This window comes from Nanorana parkeri, unplaced genomic scaffold, assembly GCF_000935625.1.
Source record: "Nanorana parkeri isolate BGI_ZX_2015 unplaced genomic scaffold, ASM93562v1 scaffold1114, whole genome shotgun sequence".
Classification (NCBI taxonomy): domain Eukaryota; kingdom Metazoa; phylum Chordata; class Amphibia; order Anura; family Dicroglossidae; genus Nanorana; species Nanorana parkeri.
The window spans coordinates 433,706-457,708 of record NW_017307382.1 but is presented as its reverse complement, the minus strand read 5'-3'; the positions used below and the strand labels follow the sequence as shown (position 1 = coordinate 457,708).

General features: G+C 40.2%; 1 protein-coding gene across 1 annotated transcript in view; it reads right to left on the bottom strand.

Moving 5' to 3' along the window:
• SNED1 (sushi, nidogen and EGF like domains 1) overlaps positions 1-24,003 on the bottom strand; it is a 100,248-nt gene that overhangs the window by 22,856 nt on the left and 53,389 nt on the right. The window contains exons 11-21 of the mRNA XM_018567900.1: positions 23,745-23,858; positions 23,023-23,136; positions 18,045-18,158; positions 16,699-16,812; positions 15,440-15,553; positions 13,945-14,058; positions 11,843-11,956; positions 11,005-11,118; positions 5,868-5,993; positions 2,482-2,583; positions 271-387 (exon numbers count right to left, since the gene is read on the bottom strand). Of these exons, the coding sequence (XP_018423402.1) occupies positions 271-387; positions 2,482-2,583; positions 5,868-5,993; positions 11,005-11,118; positions 11,843-11,956; positions 13,945-14,058; positions 15,440-15,553; positions 16,699-16,812; positions 18,045-18,158; positions 23,023-23,136; positions 23,745-23,858 (1,257 nt within the window). The remainder of the gene's footprint in view (positions 1-270; positions 388-2,481; positions 2,584-5,867; positions 5,994-11,004; positions 11,119-11,842; positions 11,957-13,944; positions 14,059-15,439; positions 15,554-16,698; positions 16,813-18,044; positions 18,159-23,022; positions 23,137-23,744; positions 23,859-24,003) is intronic.

Genomic DNA, 24,003 nt, shown 5'->3' with positions numbered 1-24,003 from the left:
ACTGATCTTCTCTAAAACAATTTAAGACTTCTATGAGCTATGCTACTGTGATATGGCAGATGTTTTACAGGTTATGTCACGGGGCATCTTTCTGTTGCTCTACCTGATCTGATGCTTTCTTTATGTTATACTTATTGGGGGAGATTTAGTTGCAATTTTGTGGTTCCTTCGATGCTGTATTGTCGCCTTGTTAGAGTTCTTCACCTTCAATAAACTTTAAATATGTAAAAAAATAATAAAACATGATGCCCCACACACAAGCACACTTACAGTGGTTACTGATGATATAATCTGTGTGACACACGCACCGGTAACTGCCTCCATACTCCATGCATGATCCACCATCAGGACACTGGGAGCCCATGCTGCAGGGAAGTGACGTCACCTCTGAAATATATACAACAGTGAGGAGGAAGAAAGCTTTTATATTTCTGTAGCCTCAATTATCCTGAAGCCAAAACTGTTTGTAAGGGAGGGTTAAACCCCTGTCGGCTTTTATTGGTCATCTGTGTCATATTGGGGAGATTTCCATTCTCTTGCTTTTGGATAGCCACAACAGGAAGTGAGAGTAAATCCCTCCAAACAGAGGAAAATTCATAGTGGTCAGCAGGGTCACTACAGTGTTCCCACTGGAAGATTTCCCATCTATCCGTGTTCTGGTGACAGCCCAAAATTTGGGATTTTCTTCAGTTTCACTGATAACGGTCACCAGGACAGAAAAGAAGGGTAAATCTCCTTTAAGGGGACACAGACAACAATAAAACCTGACAGGAGTTCCAATCTATCCAAAACTAAAAAGAAAAGTGTTGGCTTCAGTTGACCTTTTAGGCAGCAGAGTACACCAGACACTGGTGGCTGAATAGCCTTGGGAAAAATAGTGATTGACTGTTCTGGATAATTTCAGTCATTCACTACTGTTGTAGTGAATGGCTGTTGTAGTGAAGAGAAGCCATGACAGGAAGTGTCTTGGCCTATCACTTTTCCTGCTTTCATAGACATAGACATAAACAAAGATCTCTCCAGTCCAGTGATCTGAATGTGCATGATTATGCTTCAGTCTCTAAGAAATATCTTGCAGTAGCCAAGTAATGCCTGAATGTTCAACCGTTCTCTAATGTCTATAGCCAGCTTAATATATATATATATATATATACCATATAAATGAAAAAAGATGGTCACTTGTTAGGAACCAATCCATGTAGACAAAAACATTTCAAACATGTGAAACATACAGGTGAAACTCGAATAATTAGAATATCGTGCAAAAGTAATTGCAGTAAGTGCTGCAAAAGGGGCCCAAACCTAGTACTGAGTACATATGCATGCTTGTACTTTTCAGAGGTCCGATATTGTTCTATGTACAATCCTTGTTTTATTGATTGCATGTAATAATCTACTTTTTTGAGGTTGTGGATTTAGGGTTCCTGGGGTTTTCATGAGCTGTAAGCCATAATCATCACAATTATGACAAATCACGGCTTGAATTATCTTGCTTTGCATGTAATGAGTCTATCTCATATATTAGTTTCATCTTTTAAGTTGCATTAGTGATATAAATGAACTTTGCACGATATTCTAATTATTCGAGTTTCACTTTATCAATCTTCTTTTACATAACATTTACTCTATACATAGCAAGATATTATATATACTTTGCGCTAATCCCTAAAAAATCTATAATAACATAATCTAAGCTGTTGTATGAATACCTATATAATATTAAAAAGTGATAACTGTATTGTATTTATTTATTTATTAAGAGATATATAGTTCTTCCCTTAACCTTTAGTTTTTGGCTTTAGATTTACATGTTTTATAAGAAGGATATATGTAACATAGCTAAACAAGGGCTGACCAGGTGCCCTTTCTCAGACTTTGTTACTATCCATAAATCGCGGCCCACATGGTTTTATTCCTTCTCCAGCTCTCTAATCTACTGAGGAACAAGGCAGGGAACTGGTTGACCATTTCCATCCAAATTTGTTGACTTTCTTTCAACTTTGGTATCCTGAAATAATTTTTCAACATCTTTCAATGACATATACAGTGCCCATTTATCAGATTAATATGTTAAATTCCCAGGTACCACATGACAAGACATCAAGTGTGTATGGGCACCTCCTCATCTATGTGATCTGCATATTAACAAAGTCTTCGATGGTGGAAATTGGGGAAAGCTGCCAATGCAGACCTAATGCAGATTCCAGATCAGTGAACTTAGTTACGCTAAAACTGAATAAATGCAACTTCACTTTCTTGGAACCTGGATATGCCAGAGAATGGCTTCTTTCATCAGAAGTCATATCTGTGAAACTATACAATTTTATTTGACATTTTACCACTTTCACAAGTTTTTTTTTGTTGAATTTGGTGGTGTATCCATAGTACTTTATAAATCATTTTATGTTGAGATGACATTTGTCAAGTCATTTTCACATGTACATCTGATGTGGCAATACTAGGCATAGATTTCTAACTTACCATATTCACAGAGCAGCCCAAAGAATCCTGGTAGGCAGTGACAGGTGCTGTTCCCGTCTGCACAGCGGCCCCCATTCCTGCAGGCACAGCCATCGGACACATCTGGGGCAAACTCACGAGAGAGGGCAGATCACTAGAGAGTCACCACAGACTTACAATGGCAGGCGCATGTTTAGCTATTACAGTATGGCAATGATTTCAGACATTGTGGCAGACAATAGATACTGAAAATAATAAAATCTCTGAACACTGCTAAAATTTTTCGGATCTGACAGAGATGATTATTATCTCAGATAATAACTCTAAATCCCTGACTATGTCTATTCCCACTCTTCTCATTCACCCCATAGTAAAATCCAGTCAGGATCAACTTGCTGGATGCCAGGACATTTAATACCCATTCATTCAACTCTTCATCTTTATGAAACGCTCATCCTCTTGCTGGCAGTGACATGCAGAATTCCGGAAGAGGATAATTAACAGGAAACTATTCTACCATAGAAATCTCATGAACTCTAATGGCATATTTCCAAAGAATGACAATGCAATGATAGCAAAGTGGATAATGGGTAAAGTATCAACCAACAGATATTCCATATTTATTAAGATATCCACAGAAATATCACCAATGCATAGAAAAACAACGTCTGTGAAGCAGGTCTGTGGTAACACTCCTTGAGGAAACTTAACTTAGCCAAGCATCAGAAGTTGGTTGGACAGAAGTAATATAGCGGACTCCCAATACTCTCTGTACACAGTATACTATGAGTACCTATGCACCCCACAATCCAGGAACTATTTCTTTCAGTAATAGAAATAGGAGAATAATAGGTTTTCAAGCTGGCAACACCCAATACTGATGGCCTGAACATGACAGGTACTGCAAAGACAGCATTGTCAACAGGTGTACTATAAACTTATGGGAGCAGATCTACAGTAACCTTCCTTAGGAAGAAGATTTCTAGCAATGTTGCTTGTGAAAACCTGTCTTACCCAATTAATATTAATTTATTTATTACCTGTATTTTTATTGTACTAATCTATGATGTATATAATGCTGCTACTACAATCACATGTTTGAAGCCAACATTTAGGTGGAAGCCACATGACCTTTCAGTATCGATTGCATGTAACAAACTCCATGCATATACAGGAGTTTAGCGCTGTACTGCACACGGTGCAACGATTTTTAATGGAGGCAGACCTGTGGCTAGATCATTATAAAGGTGCCCATAAACCTTACAACCATCGCAAGACTTTTGTCTTGTGATGGTTGTAAGCTAATTAAAAGCTCTTGGACAGGCAGATCGTACTTGCGATCATCGAAAGCCCGCCCCGCTAAGGGCTCAGTCACACTAGATGCAGTGCGTTCCGGCCCGATTTTGGCACACACTGCCTTGCATTGCGGCGGGCTCACTTTTTAGTGGGGTAGGAGGGGGCGTGGCAGGCCATTCAAGCACACTGTGCCTGCGGTCCGATCCTGTGCGGTGTGATCAAAATGCTACAAGCACTATTTTGATCGCAACGCACAGGATCGGACCGTAGGCACAATGTACCTTGCGATCTCATGCGGCGGATCGCATTGCGGCCGAAGGGCGTGGCTACGGCGCCATTCCCTTGAATTGCCCGCCACCCCCCCTCCAACCCCAACAAAAAGTGAGCCGGCCGCAATGCGAGGCAGTGCGTTCTGGACAAAAGCGGGCCGGAACGCACTGCATCTAGTGTGACTGAGCCCTAAGGGTCGGGCTTCCGATGACTGCAATGCTGAACGGGCTGTGTGCGCTTGCGCACACCGACACGTTCGGCATTTGTCTTAGGAGCATGCCGACAATTGCACGATTCTGGGCGGGTTTTGAAACATGCTCGTTAGACAAAAGACGTGTGACCGTACAGTAGAAACAGTCGCACGCCTTCCATACACCTGCCGATTATCGTACGATCGCGTGATTTCCCGCGATTATCATCTGATAATCGCAAGGTGTATGGGCACCTTAAGAATAGATCAGAATATTTTCATATGATTGCTGATTGCTGTAATTGCACACAGAGGCAGTTGCAACTTAACCATCCTTATGACAATAAACCTACTATAATCTTTCTCAACGGAGCTATTCAATGATAATCTTAAGGAAGCGGAGCTCCAAATAATGACAAGAGGAAAAGTGGAAACTGATTGAGATAGAAATAAGGAAGTTTATTATTTTTGAAGGTGCAGGTTCCAGGGTTGTCAGGCTTATCACTCCTTTACTACCATGTGAGCCGCTAGACCAGAACAAGAATGAAGCCAGTCAAGTGTCAGGACACCTGCTCACCATTTAGTGAACGAAGCATAAGGATGACATGTTTAGAGCACGTCTCCTCCAAACAAGATCAAAGGGTAACCCCACTTTAAAAATTGAAAATCCAGACAATACTTTTATTAACTCTTGCAGTGGGGCTACCCCCACGCTGCAAGGGTTAACTGCTCGTTTTTGTCTAGGTGCTAAAAATAAAAATAAAATAAAGCCTGCTCCCTGCTTCTTCATTTTCTGAAGTCTGATTCCTCCTATGCTGCAGCATTGTAATGTTTCTCATCGTCCTTGTGTCTATACACAGTGTATTAAATGTGATGATTTATGGACCTTAGATCGCTGCAGTGGAGGGAGAGAGACGCTGGAAGGAATGTTCTATGAACAAGCCAGCTCCATGATTCAGGTGAGTATAACTTTTACTTTTAGCACTTAAACAAAGGCGAGCAGTTAACCCTAAATTAATACAATATATATATAATTGTTCCACAAGTCTTTTTGTAATTTATTGTTATAAAAAAATAGCTTTCCATTTAAAACTGTAGCCACTGTAATGTTGTCAATCTGTCAAAAAAATTCAATACAATATGGTGACCTGGAGGCATTCTGTACACAGTGGCATTTCACCCCAAGAAATGTCACTTCCTGCTTCTGTGATTGGCTGACTGATTTTCCCAAAAGTCTGCACTAAGATACAAGTATAACTTTAGGCATCCCTTGCAATAGGAATATCATTTTTGCTGAGATACTCCCTAAGGGTTAATTACAAGTAAAGGGATGCAGACACTGCACCTTTCCCTATTACAACACAGGAAGCCCACCAGCTGGCTATAATGAATGTTGACCCTCCCATTATAGGAATCAGCCTGGAAGGGACACGGTGAAACAAACGGCCATTTCTTCAGAACAGAAACAGGTAGGAAAGTGCAACAAAGTTAGTTAAAATCCCTGCAATGTACATTGATCACTCAGAGAGGATTTTTTTTTTTTTTATCAAAAGTGGAATTACTCTTTAACAAGATTGCTATAAAAACAAATTATTTCTTCCAGCTGGTCCATGGACAGCCTGGAAAAGATGATTATGTGGTTGATACTCACGGTTCTCACAGTTGACCCCAGTGTATCCAGCAGGACATTCACACAGGTATGCCCCCTCAGATTCCAGACATTTGCCATTGTTCTGACATGGAGAGGAAGCACAGGCCCCTGGTACTTCCAAGATCTCTAGAACAGAAGGAGAATGTTTCCGTTACACAAGAGTCAGTGGGATATGCTGTGTGTCATGGTCACCAAAGCTTCCCAAATGTCAACACTGTTGCATAGTAAAACTAACAGCATATTATGGGATGTTTATCATGTTCATTATGAGGATCTACCATTCACCAAACAGATACAACATTATTTTTTACATTTAAAGTCCAGCCAACAATTTTTTTTGACAACACCCTTTTGGATACAGTGGGGAAGGAATGGATTCCTGCTATATAATACAAAAGGGAACAGATCACCACCTACCTGTGCAAAATCTTTTATTGAATGGATAAAAAAGGGTATATGTACTCACAAACAAATGTTTTTATCATGCTTTGTCAAAAAGCTGAGGACCACACTGTCTGTTAACCCAGGATAATTCCGCCCTGACTATGTACCACAGCTGCCTCCGGTCACATCAATGTCCACCGGGCCGCAATCAGCTAGTATTGACACGTTTCAGGGGCACGCCCCCCCTTCATCAGGATCATGATGAAAACATTTGTCTGTGAGTACATATACTCTTCTATTTCAAAGATGTTATTTGTTTTATAAACATCCATATACAAAACATACATTGACATCTATAGTCTGCAAGGATAGACCTAATCTGTATCACCCTGCTGACCCTCCCCACCAACCACCTTTTAACAACACAATACAGTATAACCACAAAACTTTAAAAAAAACAAAAAAAAACCCAAACAAACCCCAAAGCTAACAAAAGGAGGGATAAGACACCAAAATCATTTCTACACAAGCATGAAACTTTCTGCTGAGAGTGTTGGATGAGCGTACTTAATCCAGGGTTCCCAAGTCTTCATAAACTTTTTATTGTAATCCAACAGGATGCTAGTCAGTTTTTCGTTAAGAAAAAATTAGTCCATCCTCTTTTTAACTTCCCCAAAAAACACATGTGGTTTCCTCCATGCTTGGGCAATGGTCTTTCGCCGCAAACAAGACATAGGTCCCCAGTTTATGTTGTGAGTTAGACAGGAGTGGGGGTTTATAGTGTAGTAAAGCTACCCATGGATCTCTTACTATATTAGTCAGAAAAAGAACGTTAATCATCTGAAATATTCAGCCAGAACCTATCTAGTTTCGGACATGTCCACCAAGTATTAGGGGTTACCTATAATAGGAAGTAACGGTGCACAAGATGATTGCAGTTCACTGCAATATTTTATATTATCCCAGATTTTAAGCATCCCTCCCCCTCTTAAGAAGGGAAAACGCGCTTGAGACCTACTCTGTGGGTACACAGACCTAGATGAGCACTCCTTTGTAATTTATGCATTCACTTGGTGGAGGTGAAGGACTATCAAACAGTCTGTTGTCCTGCACACTATTAACTCTGCTTCGGAGGACTGCTCATGTTGTTTGTACACATTGCATTGTTTGATTCGTTATCTGCACCGTATCGTTTGATTCGTTTTGACTTTATTTCACTGTGTATGTTATGTGGTTTGAGTTCAGCCTATAATCATTGTTGTATATTTCACTGGTTATCTTTGATGGTTTTTTCAGCTCGGCACATTATTCCATATATACTAAATCCACTTTGTTCACCAATACATGGCATCACTTAAACCCTGGGGTTTTAAAGTAAACTTTTTCTGGGCTCTCCAACTTCAGTTTACTACTATAAACAGGACAGATATGTAATACAAATATTACTGGTACACATTAAATGATGACAACTTTGATTTAAGGGCTTCTTTAAAAAAGGGACTTAAGAGAGCAAAGTTAACCAAACATTGTTGCATCAAATCAGCTGTATTGCGGTGTTAATTATCATCTAGGGGAAGGAAAAAAAACAAACGCTGAATCTTAATATTTACTGGAAGTTTGTGATGAGTAAATAGGCCATGATCCGGTGAGTCATAGAACAACCAAGAATTTAAAGGTCACCGCCAGTCAACAGTCATGTTCCACAGCCTTAGGCTGATAATTACCAGTATACAGCCCCTCCAGCGATACTGTTACCAGCTGTTTAAATTCACTATTTTTACGGCCTAAACCATCATAGATACAGAGTGCAAAAGGTTTCAAGGACACAGCATTACCTTTTTCCTGAGATCGCTAATTATCTCCTTTGTTGCAGTTTACTGCAGAATCAGGATGGTGTTTTACAATGAGAAGCTGCTGAGACCGCTACATATAACACACTAATAGTTTACCTCCTGCTCCTGCCGTGGAAGAGAAACCAATATGCAATCCAGGATCTGACACTCAAATACTAAGGTCCTCCACCTCTACTACATCACTGCCATCACCATGTAGAAAAACTATTACTCTTTCAGGCCTGCTTAGCTATTTTTTATGTTCTGACTTCTTCCACAAGTGCTGATAACATGCACAGAGATCCCATAAATTCATGGCCTTATTGAGTAAGGAGTAGAGAGGACCCCTGGCTGGTGCAGACCCAGTCCATTTGAGTTTGTCCAAGGCACTCATAACTGTGACCGGCCTCCCCCCCTGGCCCTCAGTGGCAGCAATTTTGGTGGGGGCATTCCCTGTGCCTTTGCGATGTATAGCTGCTGGGAGGGGAATCCGCCAGAGCCCTTATGATTGGACCAGGAGGAGGGGGTTAACTAGGTTCACACCAAGCCCAGCCTCATCTCAAGTAAGGAGGTAAAAAGAGCAGTGATAAAGTACACCAATCAATAGCAACCTCACATAATGGGGGGTGCTAAAACGGGAGTAGACGGAATCAGAAGTAGCTGTGCACAGTAACCAATCAGCCTCTATCTTCAGCTTGTTCAGTTAAGCTGTGAAAATGTAAGCTGGAAGCTGATTGGTTACTATGCAGAGTCTGTCTTATCCAGTAAATTCCCCTCAAAATAAATATATTGATATATTTGCTAAATATATCAATACATTACAGTCACATTTAGAAAGCCTGTTTGGTTTCTATAACAATCACTGCTAACCTATTCACCAATTTTTATTTCTGTTAAAGGGGTGTGGTTGTGGTTTTCCTTAATTTTCTATTTTCTTTTTTTTTTTGCTTCATGACATATTAAAGCATGGAAATTAAAATGAGTTAATATAATCCTGTGCTCTGGTAATACATGCAAAGTGAAGCTACTGCTATACAAAAGGCAACACAGGGTGCAAAACCATACCTTCATATGGACATATAGATCACCAGAGTGCCACAAGGGTTCCCCTGAAAACTCTCCACTTCATGCTACGTGGAGAATAGGACACCTCCTCCCCATCCTCCAAGTTTTTGTTCCCCGAATGGCCTAACAATTTCCAAGTCAGGGGTGGAGGGATATTTATACAAATACTTACCTTTAGAAAGTGTATTTGTGTACAAGACCATAAGGGCTCTGGTAGTGAGGGTTGTATATACAATGCTGCAGGAATGATGTGCAATTTGGGGTGCTTGCTGTTTGGGGTGCTTGCTGCTCAGTAGTTACAGGTAGCCTTAATATTTTCAAAACCAACAGAGGTCAAGACATACAGATACACAGTTATTCCCGTCTCTAGTCATATAATAGTAAAGGACATAAATAATTGGAGTAGTCTACATTGGTAGATTACATTGACATGTAAAATCTTCGATGGAGAACAGCTTAACAAAAAGAATTAAAAAATGGAAAAGTCAAACAAATATGAATGTGGACTTGGAGTACAGATAATACAAAAGACAATCAAATAGTAGTTATTATTACTATTGTTTTAATTAATAATAGTGGTACTACCCATGGGAATCATTCGGATGGTAACCATAGTTATTTGTTCTGCACCAGACACAAGTGGCATCTGTTAGGTTACTGCAGCCAAAACCATGACTTTTCCTTTTATAAATGAGACTCTCCTGTACTAGCTGAGCTCTAAAGGTTGGGTTCATAAAAGAGAAGGGTACGTGAGTAGTGACATTTATAGTGACATGAAAACGCCACGTCCATTGTAATACAAGCTAGTTTATTAGCCAGGAATAAATGAACTACAAGCTAAGCTGGAGTGGAAAATACCAGGAAAAAAAGAGGTGTGCCATGAGATACGAGGATGAACGGACTCTTCATTAAGTCAAGTCTAAGACCTTCTAAGACCTGACACTTGGCTGACTCATTTTGAAACATATAAGAGAGATTTCCAGTAAGAATATGTTTGTCTGTCTAGCCAACATTTGTGGAAAGCATGTACCCTTATCAGACAGTATAATAATGGCAACATATAATATACACAACAGTAGACCCATGCCTTTCTTTACAACATGATCTTGTCGTAGAGCTGTCATACTTTAGCAGATATAGCTGTGTTAGCTTAGACATCAAATGCAGATCTGACAGTACAACGAATATATAAAATCAAATTAAATATGCTCATTTAGAACTCCAAAATTTATAATAGCAGTAAAGGTACATTAACATTACCAGCAATCTGCCTAATCAGGACCACAAACGTATTGAGAGATCATGTGACAGGACATCCTGTAGTACAGACTCATTTATTTCTCTTAGCAACCATGTTAGGCAATTATTAATTACAGCCACTCAAGGACATGGCTGGGGAAGTCCCATACTAAGGAAGAAACGCGTTAGCAGGGTGCGTAAATGAAGTTAGCCATCCTAGCTGGATCCTATAAACCATCCAGATTGGATACAATCAATCATGCAACCTTATACTAATTTCCCTAATATTTAGAGATAACCCTGTCATTACATTATTTCTAATATTTCATACATAATTTCTTTAATTGTATTAATAAACAATACAAAAAATATATACAACAAAATATATTCATCACACATTTAAAACCCTCTTAAACTCTATTATCTCGATGAAGCAATCAATGTTCATATTAGAACACAAGTTTTGATATATTCCACAGCATTCCTAAACCACTCAGCCGCATACATTCCTTTGTAGCTCGATGTTGTTACATATGTATTCTTTCTGGCACAGGTTTATATGTTATACTTTGTTTCACCAGATCCTTATCATACTGGACATACAAAGCTTGGCTCACCTGTTTCACAATGCTCCCCAGTGAATCTTTGGGGACAGGAACAGCTGTAATTTACACCCTGATCGACACAGGTACCTCCATTAACACATGGGGAAGATGAGCAAGGATTGATCTCTGAATAAACATAGACAAGAAAGAAGAAGACATTAACAAATTAAAGTAGAACAAAACTCTCACTAAGAGATATTTTGTAAAGCACTGTAAGTAAAACAGGATTGCATTATTTTTTGTTATGAAAAAAACTGTTTTCCCCCTATGTTGGTCATGTTTTATCTACCTGTGCTGTGCACATCCTGTAAACTCTTTGTAGGAATGTCCTATGCATATGTGTGTGCTTTTTCTTTGGTAACAAAGACAGAATGTGCCAGCATGACTGCTTGTAGTCCCAGCTCTAAAGTGCGCAGGAAAGGGTGACAAAAATGCAGCTAAACTGTAGTAAGCGTTGTCGCCATAGGGCAGGAATTTTCTGTGAGACACCTAAAGCTGGCCATACACCGCTCAAATTTAGTCCGAGTCTTGCTTACTCAGCCAAAATTCAAGCAGTATGTGAACCTGCTGGCACCCAATTTTTCAATCTTGGGTTTCAAACCTTGGATATATTTTCCACAAGGATACTTGCCCTGTACCACAATGTGTATGAATATGAATTTTTAGATGGCTTTTACCAAATTTTTTCTATCTTCCTGCTACAGTATAGGGCGTTCGTCACAAGATATGGCTCAATATGAAATACGAGAACAACGCTCAAAGTACTATTACTGCCAATGACACCAATGCAATAAAGATTCCTAATAATACTTCCTGGAGGTTTCCATTAATAATGAACAATACTGCTTACCTGTCTCACAATGTACTCCAGTGAATCCTTCTGTGCAGACACAGCTGTAACCATCACTCATGTCCTCACAAGTGGCACCATTTATACAAGGAGATGACAAGCAAGGTCTTAACTCTGGGCAGAAAGCAGAAACGCTGTCTAATAATATGTGCAATCTTTATGTCAGCTATTTTTACACCATGCAGGAATTTCATTAAGTCTTATAGAGAAGATACTTATTAAAGGTACACAAACATAGAGGCTGTTAAAAGCCATTTATGTGATTTTTACACAGAGTTTTCACAGCTAATATCTAAGGCTTGCTACAGAGTTGTGATAAAGCTCCCTACACAGGTACTGTTAGATGAGAAAGCAAGAGGCAATGGCATAGGTCAGATTAACTATTGGGCACTAATTTGGGGAGACCTCTCTTCACCTATCTGATCTAAGAACAGTAGGCATGGAATTATAGTTTACTGAGTCATTTAATTAGGTCTGGTGTTCAATGGAGGAATTCACCCCTGCATTCCAAAACGAAAAACTATGCCAAGTTGCAAAGCTTTTTCCCATCAAGTTATATTTCCACTAAGACGTAAAACTAACATTTATATGACACACTGTATACACATCAATGAAAATACAGTTATCTTCTCACCTGTCTCACATCTCTGTCCGGTATACCCCCAGGGACACACACAGCTATAGCTGTCATCTATGTCCTTGCACATCCCACCATTCAGACAAGGAAATGAAGAGCATGGTCGAGTTTCTAGAAAAGTAGAAAAAAAGCCAATGAATGTTATACATTCAAAATACATTCATGTTTAAAGAAAAGGTAACCCTGCTGGAGTAGGACTTTGCTACCATTTAACCCTTTTGCAGCCAGGTACTGCCTTCTGTTTTCTATGTTAGATGGCCAGACCATCTTTCACATTTGTTAGACACCTCCCACTTTCCAAAACCATATATTTTCTGAAAAGACAGGACCTATACAATTACAGCATGGGACTGTTGTTTTTGTACATCTAATGAGAACGTTAACAATATTTTCTATAAAAGTACAATAAACTCAGTGCAGAAAAACCCAAAAATGCCAACCAGTCATAGAACATAAAAAATGTATTGTGCTAATAAAAGACAGCTAAGCCTAAATTTGAAACTTTTTGTAAAAGCATTTTTATGTAAATGTTTTACAGTCAATGGACAGGACAGGTGCTGAAATGGAAACCTTGCAGAAACCTTTGCAGCTGTAGACTTGTTTGAACCCTTTGATTACCATGAAATATTACATATGTCACTGGCTGCCTAGAAAAGGGTACCACATGTATAATATGTGATAGTGAACTGAGTAAAGGGAATGTACAGTCTTCATAATGTTATTTTTTTTTTTAAATATGAAAAAGAGATCAGATTAATGCAAACAACCTTATCAGTGTGTGCCAACACTATAAAAGCCTTACTTCTATGTATATTTTGTAACTATATATGTACATAGGAGTAATTACTACCACTAGAGATGACCCTGGACTTGGTGCCTGGATGTGATCAAGCCGGCTCAAAACTGTGACTTCCACCCCCTCCTCACAGCCCATTCAGAGGAGAGGCATTATTCCCCATCCCGCAGCTATACGTCACGGAGAGGAGGTGAATGTCCCCACTGAAACTGCTGCAAATGATGGGGGTGGGATGGGGGAAAGTGGCCATCATAGTTTTCAGCAGGTGAGCTGGGTTCACACCAATCTCAAGCTCATCTCTACTCACTACCTACTCAAGCTCTGATCCTTCTTTGCAGCACTACGCAATGGTTGTACTTTACTGCATCTTCTCATAATAAAAATGTATGAGTGCATAAACGCACTGAAAACAATAGCAGACAGAAACCCACTTTGTTGAATCCCAGAGAGCCTGCATTAGATGCTTTACCTCTACATCTCAATTTAATACAATGACTGCACATGGAAAAGTAAAATAAATGTGAACATCAAAATGGAAGGTATCCCTTACAGAATATTGATTTTAGATCTAACCTGACTCTCAGCACCCATCTGCCTGAATAGCAGATACATAAACTGAAGACAGTGGCTATGGCTCTGACCCAAAAAGTAGAACAAGAGTTATTTTACCTGTTTCACAGTGTGAACCAGAGAATCCTCGAGGACACACACAGATATAATTAGCACCCACATCCTTACACATTGCCCCATTCAGGCATGGAAATGAAGAACATGGTTTAATCTCTAAATAAAATGAGATATACAAGAGTTGGTTAGTATCTTTGCAATATCCCTATGGGAAACTCCTATACATGTGGTGGACAGCAAGCATGTATCACCAACATCACTAGCTGGCAGTAAGCATAGAGAGTGCCCATCTCACCTGTCTGGCACTGAATGCCTGAGTATCCTTGTCTGCACAAGCAGGTGAATCCATCAGGGGTGTCCTCACAAATGCCCCCATTAAGGCAAGGAAAGGATGAACATGGTTGGATCTCTAGAGGCAGAAGAAATATTACGGAAAAACTCTCCTACACATTATTTCCATCTAAACTGGCCACACACAATAAAACCAATGTAATTTCCAAACAACAATCACCACATCATTAAACAGTTACTGTGTATGATGTATGCTTTTAAAAGTTAGGCAAATGCAGAAAAACAAAATGAATCAACACCTGATATAGCATAGCATTTTTTCAATATAAAAAATAAAACAGCTGTTTCCCATGATGCAACAGGAATTACTCATATTCTGCTCTATGTGAGCTGAGGTGTTTGCACAATAAAATACAATATTTCAGTAAAATTAAAGGTAGTTGGACATGAACAAAATTCCATCTTCCATGCAAAACTGATAAGCAGCTTCTCTCCCAATGTAAATATATAAGGTAAAATTAATACATTGTTGTATACAGTTCCTCATTTTAAAAGTATTTTAAAGTTGTACTCTGCCTTTCCATCTTTACCATAGAACAGCATAGAATATCATAGTATAGTACAACTTATTCATGCTGATGATAATACTATATATATGGTGGGTGTGTGAATGGCTATATCTGATTAATCATATATAGCCATTCATATCACCATATAATTGCTCGATCTATATTTGTAATATATGTTCAAGTCAAGCCTATGTGTTTGGTTTCGGAGTTTTTTTTTAAATTATTTATATATATATATATATTTTTACAACAAAATGTGTCTAAATCTTTGTGGCACATGAAAAGTCCCCATCACCTAACATTCTAGTTACTAATTATTTTCAATGTTGGGGATGTAGTGCATGGACTCTAGTGCCAAACTTATTTACGTGTACCATAGTAAAACATTTACCAAAACTGGAATGATAAAAAGAATAGAATAATCTCCAAAGAAACAGCTTAAGTCTGTAAGAGAAACATTATAAGTGGTTCAGACTGAAGGTGGCACGCTATATAACACCTTTTATGCTGCAGCACTACGCATTGACAGGTCCTTCTGTGTGATCTATCTGGACATGGCCCTTATTTAGCACAAGAGATTTTTCTTAGCAATGTATTTATTTCTGTTCTGTTGATGGACTAAATAACAAAACACAAACATATTTCAATTAACTTAAGAGTTTTCTAAGTCTCCTCACCAGTCTGGCAGCGTTCACCGGTGTACCCCCATGCACACACACAGCTGTAACTATCCTCCAGATTCTTGCATGTCCCCCCATTTAGGCAAGGAAATGATGCACAGGGCTTGATCTCTAAAAAAGAAACAAAAATTATTAAACCAAGAAAAAAAGTGTCAGCTTTAAGTCTGAAGCGGACAGCTTTTTCTCCATTCAGATCGGCTTCTAGCAGGTTACACAGCAGGGAAAGCCTCCCCGTGATGTAACCTGTCATGGACGGAGCGCCGTCCATGTTAATTACAGGCAGCGCTGCATCCGGCTTTTGACAGGTAGTTAGGTTACACAGCAGCAGGCTTCCCCACCGACTGTGCAACCCAACATGGTGAGGCAAGAGCTGTCACAGCCTCTACTCTGTGTTAGAGGCGTGCGCTCTGTGGATGGCTTGAACCAATGGCAAAGCCCACTGAGGCCATCTCGATGCCTCAGCAGTGACGAGCAAGGAAGGGATAGGGAGGCTCCTCCCTGTCTCTGCCCTTCCTCCTCCCCACACAGCTTTGTTACCGAGCTGGGAGGGGGCTTCTGCGGGGCGGAGCTTCGGCGGGCTGGGGGGGGCCTCACCCTGCACAGAAGCAACGGCACGTCACTGCTCCCTACCCTCAGGTATCAGTATCCAACATGTTATCTCTATAAAAAGATTTAGAAAAAATCCCTCAAAGTATATGGATACTATAGATAGCCCCAGAAAATCAAAACAAAACACTTTCAATTGTTCTTAAAAAGCAGACAAAATTAGAGAACATGGATCAATGGAACTCGTCCTATACCAACACATAAACATATGTTCATTCCCTGGGGGACACAGAATTCAGAGACATCTGGGTTATACTGCCACCTACAGGAGTATTTGGACACCGACAAATAAAAAAAGTGACCAGTTGATATAATGCTATATAAATACTTTTTGGTAAGAGCCCTAGGAGGATGAACATTTTTCTTTTCTCTGCTGAGAAAAAGTTTACATTTTATTCCTTTAATCAAGATGAGCTGGACTCTTTTTGGGACTATCTGGATTGGCATGTCCTCAGCAACAGCTTTGGAAGCCATAAGCAGGACCTTTGGGCACTAGGCTCTGCTTGTGGCACTCTCCATACTGTGTTAGTTATCTATATAATAGTAATGTTGGCAGCCATTCTTGCTCCCTATTTCCGTTGGTCTCTACAGAGTGTTCCGCCACTACTTTCAACAATGTTAGAGTAATAAGACATGTGGGATGATGTTACCTGTCTCACAGTGCTCCCCAGTGAATCCACGCTTGCATACACAGCTGTAACTTTCACCTACATCCTTACACAATGCTCCATTCAGACAAGGAGCAGAAGAACAAGGCTTGAGTTCTAGAAGAGACAGAAATATACATATTCATAGAAATCCAGATGAAAACAGAGATATGCCATCAAGATACAGTAATGTTATCCAACCCTAGTCTCTGAGGGCTGCATAAAGGCTAGGATTTTGAGGAAGACGCAATGTTTCCGAGTGCAGCAAACCTACCTTAATGCAATTAAAGAAACCTGTACTGAGATAAATACAGGGCTGCCACTGCTGATCTCCTTCTAAAAATGATAATTGTCTGTCTGGCCACAGTACTTGCTAAAAAAAACTGATGTAGAACAAGCGTATGGCCAGAGATGTCAGTCAAATGTCAAAACTCTTCATCTGCATACTCATTCTGGGTTAGTGAATGAAAACATTTAAACTTTTAGATGAACACAGCAGTCAGATAACATGCAAAGGCAGAATATGTGCAGTATGTTCTCAGTACTAGTTTCCTTTAATGCCCCTTGAGCAATTCTGAAAATTTAAATAACCCCAAATCTGTGGGGGATCATCGCTCTTCAGCAATGAGTTGGAGAGCTATGTACATAGAGTTAAACACATTTATAGTGTCAATAGCCCTGGGAAAGATTGCAGTCCAGTCAAGATCATTATTAGTATAACCATTAAGTTTAATTTTATATCTTAACTACTTCCTTACTACCAGCCCGCTCACACCTAGGCTGCCCATTGCGGTGAGGTAAGACGGTTGCAGTGTATTTAACATTAGCATGTTAATATGTGTAATGTTGTGGGTTAGCCTGCGTTGCGTCAAGGCAGCTCATTCGGTTAAACACAGCACAAGGCATCTAAAAATCAGACCTGCAATTTTTTTGTACTACATCACAACACATGGCAGTGTGTTACTAAGTACTGCGATGAGCTGCAGCACACTTCCTTTGGGAAGATGCATTTGGGGTGCCATTCACAAAAATTGCCACTGCAGCACACCCCAGTATGCATGACACACAGTGAAATGTTGTGAATGGGCCCCTAGGGCATTGGGGTGCCATTAGAAATGAATGCCACCGCATAGCACTAATGTGTGTATGGTGCGTTGCGGTAATGCATGCAATAATACAATGCACCACAATAGATAGGTATAAATAGGCCCTTTATGTTTCTAAATAACAGAGTCAGGAACACAAATATATTTTCCTATAAATGTAAAAAAAGGTTTTAAATTTTTTTTATGATAAAGTATTCCTGCTCATTTATGTGCCTTTTACTTACAGCCTTGTGATTTCCTCACCAGTTTCACAATGATCTCCTGTGAACCCCTGAGTACACAAACACGTGTAGCTGTCAGCCAAATCTTTGCACGTTCCACCATTGAGACACGGGGATGAAGAGCAGGGTGTAATCTCTAGAAAAAAAAGAGGCAGATTTGTATTAAATAACAAGCTTAGCATCTCAACTGCCCTCCTAGGCCCTCAGAAGATGTAAGGAAAAGGAACATTATATATATCTATATATAGATATACAGATATCTATTGACCTCTGCGCGGTGTGCGTCACTCTGACCTCTGCGCGGTGTGCGTCACTCTGACCTCTGCGCGGTGTGCTTCACTCTGACCTCTGCGCGGTGTGCATCACTCTAACCTCTGCGCGGTGTGCGTCACTCTGACCTCTGCGCGGTGTGCGTCACTCTGACCTCTGCATTGTGCGTCACACTGACCTCTGCATTGTGCGTCACACTGACCCTGCACAGTGCGTCACACTGACCCTGCGCAGTGCGCCACACTGACCCTGCGCTGTGCGTCACTCTGACCTCTGCGCTGTGCGTCACACTGCGATGTGCGTCATGCTGACCTCTGCGCTGTGCGTCACGCTGACCTCTGCGCTGTGCGTCACGCTGACCTCTGCGCTGTGCGTCACGCTGACCTCTGCGCTGTGCGTCACGCTGACCTCTGCGCTGTGCGTCACGCTGACCTCTGCGCTGTGCGTCACGCTGACCTCTGCGCTGTGCGTCACATTACTGACCTGGCGGAGTTAAGTCCGGGGCAGGGTAGGGGTTAGGTGGGGCAACTGGTGGCGAGTAACTTTTAGGCCTGGCTGGTAGCTCAGGACTTGAAATTTTGAGCTCCGATCTACAGTATAATATTACATTATCATAGATGCAGCAAGGCGATTGCGACTCTCTTACTTAGATTTGTAATTTCAGTGGTGGCTCAGAGGGGAATGGAAAGTTACTAAGGCTGGACACCGCTAGAATTTTGGTCAATTTACAGGAATTGGCTGAAATTCTTACAGTGTGTGGCTCTGCCAGCTCAACAAAAGTCAATTACTGAATTGTCTTTTGTCAACATTCTAGGAATGTTCCTATCCAGTGACAGATGATTACTTGTGGTGAACGGTAATGGCTTAAAGTGACACTAAACTCAAGAGTTAAATCTTAAAAATACATTCAAGTACCTTAACTATTAACAAAAATCTATCTTATTTGTGTATCACTCGCCTGTAAATCCTCAAATCATCTCTGAATTGGTGCAGACACTGTCCTTCCTACTGGAGGGGGGCTACTTTTGTTCCCTATGGTCCCTGTGTGTGCTGTAAAGTAGTCACCACTCCAAGCTTGTTCCCGTGATGCACTACAATCTCAATACTTTTTTACAATAACATTTTTGTTAATAGTTAAGGTACTTAAATGCATTTTTAAGATTTAACTCCTGAGTTGAGTCTTTTGTGGCTGGACGTACAGTGTACGTCTCCCGTCACGAAGGGGTTAAACACATTTTCTGTCACTGTCATTATAATAAAGACCAAGGATGAGTAAGGATGGGGGGCTGGACCACGAACTTTCTCTACCCAGATAGGAGCAATATTAGCCTGATGGCTTGGTTGCAGCAGTTCTTCACGAACTGAGGGACCCTCCAGAGGGAGGGGACGCCCAGAATGAGAAATCCATCTGAATGAAGACTAAAAAAAGAGTGTCAGGTAATTGTCTCAAGAGCTCAAAAAAACCTTGTGAAAAGATCTTCACCAGCAGTTCAGAATTTGTACAAGTAATGTTACTTGTACAAATGCTGAATCGATCGAGAAATTGAATTTTCCATTCTCCAAGGATTGTCTGCAGGGGCTGTAAGTTTAGAGTCCATTGTTTAAGACCTGATAAATGGGATTCCTGACCCCAGAAAGGTGTTGGCTGTGCATATCTTCTTGTCATCATTTGTGTAGCCAAATAAGTTTTTTTTGGACTCTTGAGACAATTACCTTCATTCACATTATAAATTAGACAACAGGTTATGTCTCTTTATCTGGTACATATAGAATTTATGCTATAGTGCAATTCATATGTACTAAGCCTACACTCCATTGCTCCTCTTTGTCCTGAGTAATGATTCACTCAGACGACACCTTTTATTTTTCAAAATGATTGAGACCCCGCCACTACAAATAGGTTGCCATAGTTCCTACATAGCTCAAGAAAGAACAGTCGGCCACACCTTTTCATTTCATAAAGAATGTAAGATGTATCAATAGAAGACATTAGTCATGTTGCTTGACTAAACAAATATCATCCAGGTCTGTGTTCTTTGCCCTTGGATATGGCACAGCTTAAGGAACACTGGCTCCATTTGAAACATTAAATATGAATCAAAATAAGAGTATCTGTCTAGCTGATAATAAAAACAACAACAGCAGGAACCCAGACAGGTAAACCCACTGATTTGTCACAAGCTGCATCAGGGCACATATGCGGTAATTGTAATATAAAGTTGGAAAACCCCTATAACATGGTAAGCATTCTTTCCTTTACTATAAACATGACGATGATGGAGTGGAATAAAAGAGGGTAATAAATACTGGAGGCAAATTAATTAAACATCCCCCATAAAATACCACCATGGTTGCGTTAAATTTCCATATACAATATCTTGTTAATCACTGTTAAAATGTTTGATTCTGTTACCCTCAGAACATTGCAATACAAAAATGCCTGAGTGCCCTTATCTGCCAATCACCAAAAACAGCAGCCATTTGAGGTCCAGGGTCTAGTGTGACCCTGGACCTTGAAAGGAGGAATGGGCTAACTACGAGTGTACCTACCTTTAATAAATTTAATGTTATATATGTATTGAGATTGGAGCTCTGTTGAACTTGAGTTAGGTACTACACTTTAAAAAGATACATTGGAGGGGCAGTGTGGCTTTCATTAATATTTACAAGTGTATGCAACAAAAACCTCAGTTTTTAACACAAAGTGTTAAAGCAGTTAACTTTGTTGGGTTTTTTTTTTTTTTGCTGATTAGTAGCCAAGTGTGCTTTGGGACTTTTCATACTGTATTGTATTGTGAACTGCCCAGCCCATTTGCACCCTACTAGGTATAAAATGAACTGGGTGGTTGCCATTTTTAATTTCATCCTCAATGTAGGCATAAATGAACCAAACAGAGTCTGGTCCACAAAATTTACCTATAGCTGCTGTATGAGGGTTTACTGGGTGGACATAGTAAAAATTGACTATATGGGTCAGTGGGTAGTTATTGGTATATTTTGTTTATTTGACAAATCCAAATCTGACTGTATGTGACCAGATTTACAAATTATTTTTGTATAGCAGCTGAATGCACACTGCTGTTAGATCACCACTATTAGCTTTTATCAATTAAACCCTCATATCATCTGTTCATTTCCCATATACAGTATGAAGAAGCAAAGGGTATGATTGAGGTTTGCATGTTATAAGATGTTGTATTCATTATACACTGAGTGGCCAGATTATTATGACCACCTGACGTTTGTAGGCAAATTAGCTATAATTAGCTATAATTTTGCGCTGAAGGGCAAAGTTGCTAGAGCGCCAGACCATTATAAATAGGGAAGCAGGTTGTTTACCACGACAGTAGAAGTGATTTTTTTCTGGGTAAACAACGCAATTTTACAAGCCTTTGAACGTAGGATGATTCTTGGCGCTCAAGCCCTGGAGCGAGTATCAGCAAATTCGTTAAATGTTCAAGAGCAGCTGTTTTCAAGTGTTTAAAGACTGGACTGTCAGCCGAAAATCTGGGTCTGAACATGCGAATTGTGGCCGTCAGCGACTAGTCAATGTTAGGGCAGAACAGAGAGTGGCAAGACTGGTACAAGACAACAGAAGGGCAACAGTGCAGTGTCAGATTCCTCGTATCACCTTTCAACATCTCGGGGAGTCACGAGGCGGCCCAACGAAGTCATCTCGTGGCCCAACGAAGTACTGATGGGGTGGTCATAATAATCTGGCCACTCAGTGTATTAAACTACAGTAAACCATACACTTAAAAGCACAAAGAAAACAATAACATCAAGAAGGTTTAAAGACATTCAGGCTACTTGTTAATTCAGTACCTGAATGTTATATAGATTACTTAAATGTAGTTATTGGTATGAGGAAAACTGGTACACACCAAAGCTGGCCATAGATCCATGTAGAAACAAGACTTCCCATAGGCTTGTATCTTAGCCACCTGTCCAATAAACATGTTTGCTCAGCTCCGTACATGTTTATCTTTGGTAATGGAATGGCGATCATGTAATTTTTTCACACCTATTCAGCTGATCATTACACCTACACTCAGCGAGCCAGTGGTGTCTCATGGTCCCCAAAGACATACAGTTTGTCTGTTGCCTGCTTTGGCCAAAAACAGCTAGATCAGGTTATCATCACCTCATGTCTATGGCTACATAAACTCCCCAAAAGAAACAAGTCAGATTCCAGTTTTTTTGTGGTGCATTCTGGCATAGAACTTATAAAAACTGACACAGGTCATCATACCACCACCTACTATTGTTGGCATAAGGGTACAAACAACGATTTGATGAGAGTCTGCGGATCCTATGTCTGTGCATGTACCCCAAGCCAGCCAGATGTCAGGGGTAACAGTTTATTGAGCAGGTCAACCTGATCCAATCGTAATTTTTCCTGTTTTTCCAGTGCACAAAAGCTGACATCAGGTGCAATCTCTGCTCCACTCCTTTACCCTTGCCACAAAAGCTACTTGTGGGCATTTTGACAAGTACAAGTACTTGTCAAAATGCCCTGTTTTTACAGGGCGTCGGAGTTGGGGGGGGCGGCGCAAAAATGCACCTTGCCTGTGTAGGCAAGAATCCTAGCACCGGCACTGTTTGTAAGCTCGGCCAAACTGGCTCACAAGTAACGAGCGTGGAACTCTGCCCACTAAGTACCCTTATTATAATGTCTGTGTGCAGTCTAACTCCACCAACTGTTAATAAGATAATCTTCCCATTCTTACCAGTTTCGCAGTGTCTCCCTGTAAACCTTTGATGACACACACACCGATACGTATCACCGGTATTCTCACACATCCCCCCATTTAGACATGGTGATGAATAACACGGTTTCAACTCTAGAATGCAATAAAAAAAATATATAAATGTACATAAGCAATGCAACTATACTATGCGGTCAGATGTGATATCGCTGTTATGGACACTACACTATAGATGCCTTCTCCCAGAAAGCAACTGCACATGAACTATGCTTAAAATGTGTCCTCCAATGTCCCTATGAAGGCAGACTCCACTAAACAATATAAACTGTGAACATAAGTGCAAAGCAGTTTCAGGAAAAAGCAACCCTGTCTGAAAAGATAAAGTCACAATAATGAACAATGGGGGAAAAAAAACCGGGAGAGCTGTGTGCCTACTCCACATCAACATGCCATAGCTAAGCATTCCCAAACCAGAAAAAAAAATACATCTAAGCTCCCATGCTGTAATATAGATATCTCTTATGGTGTTTTACAGAATTGCTGTCATTATAACTGATTAGAAAAGTTCCTCATTTAATTACAGTATCCAGTATTTCCATAAGACTAAAGTTCTTCTCTTACAAATTGAAGACACCATATCAATGTCAGTCATATACCAGGAAGGGCATTTTACCTATTCGGGCATATGAAAAACTAATAGGAGGAATAAAGGCAAATGCAGATTAAACCAAAGAACAGCTCACCAGTCTCACACCGTTGTCCAGTGAACCCACGCAGACACAGACAGCTGTAACTAGAACCCACGTCCTTACAGAGGCCACCATTCAGACATGGAGAAGAAAAGCATGGCTTTAGTTCTGAGAATAAAATGCAAGTAAGAGAAAAGGTAAACACTTCAGTTGGTAACAGTCTGATCAATCACAAAGAAATATAGCCAAGATCAATGAGTTCTTGGTTTTTCTAAGGGTCAAATAGAATAGCTCCTGGTTTCTGCCACTGATG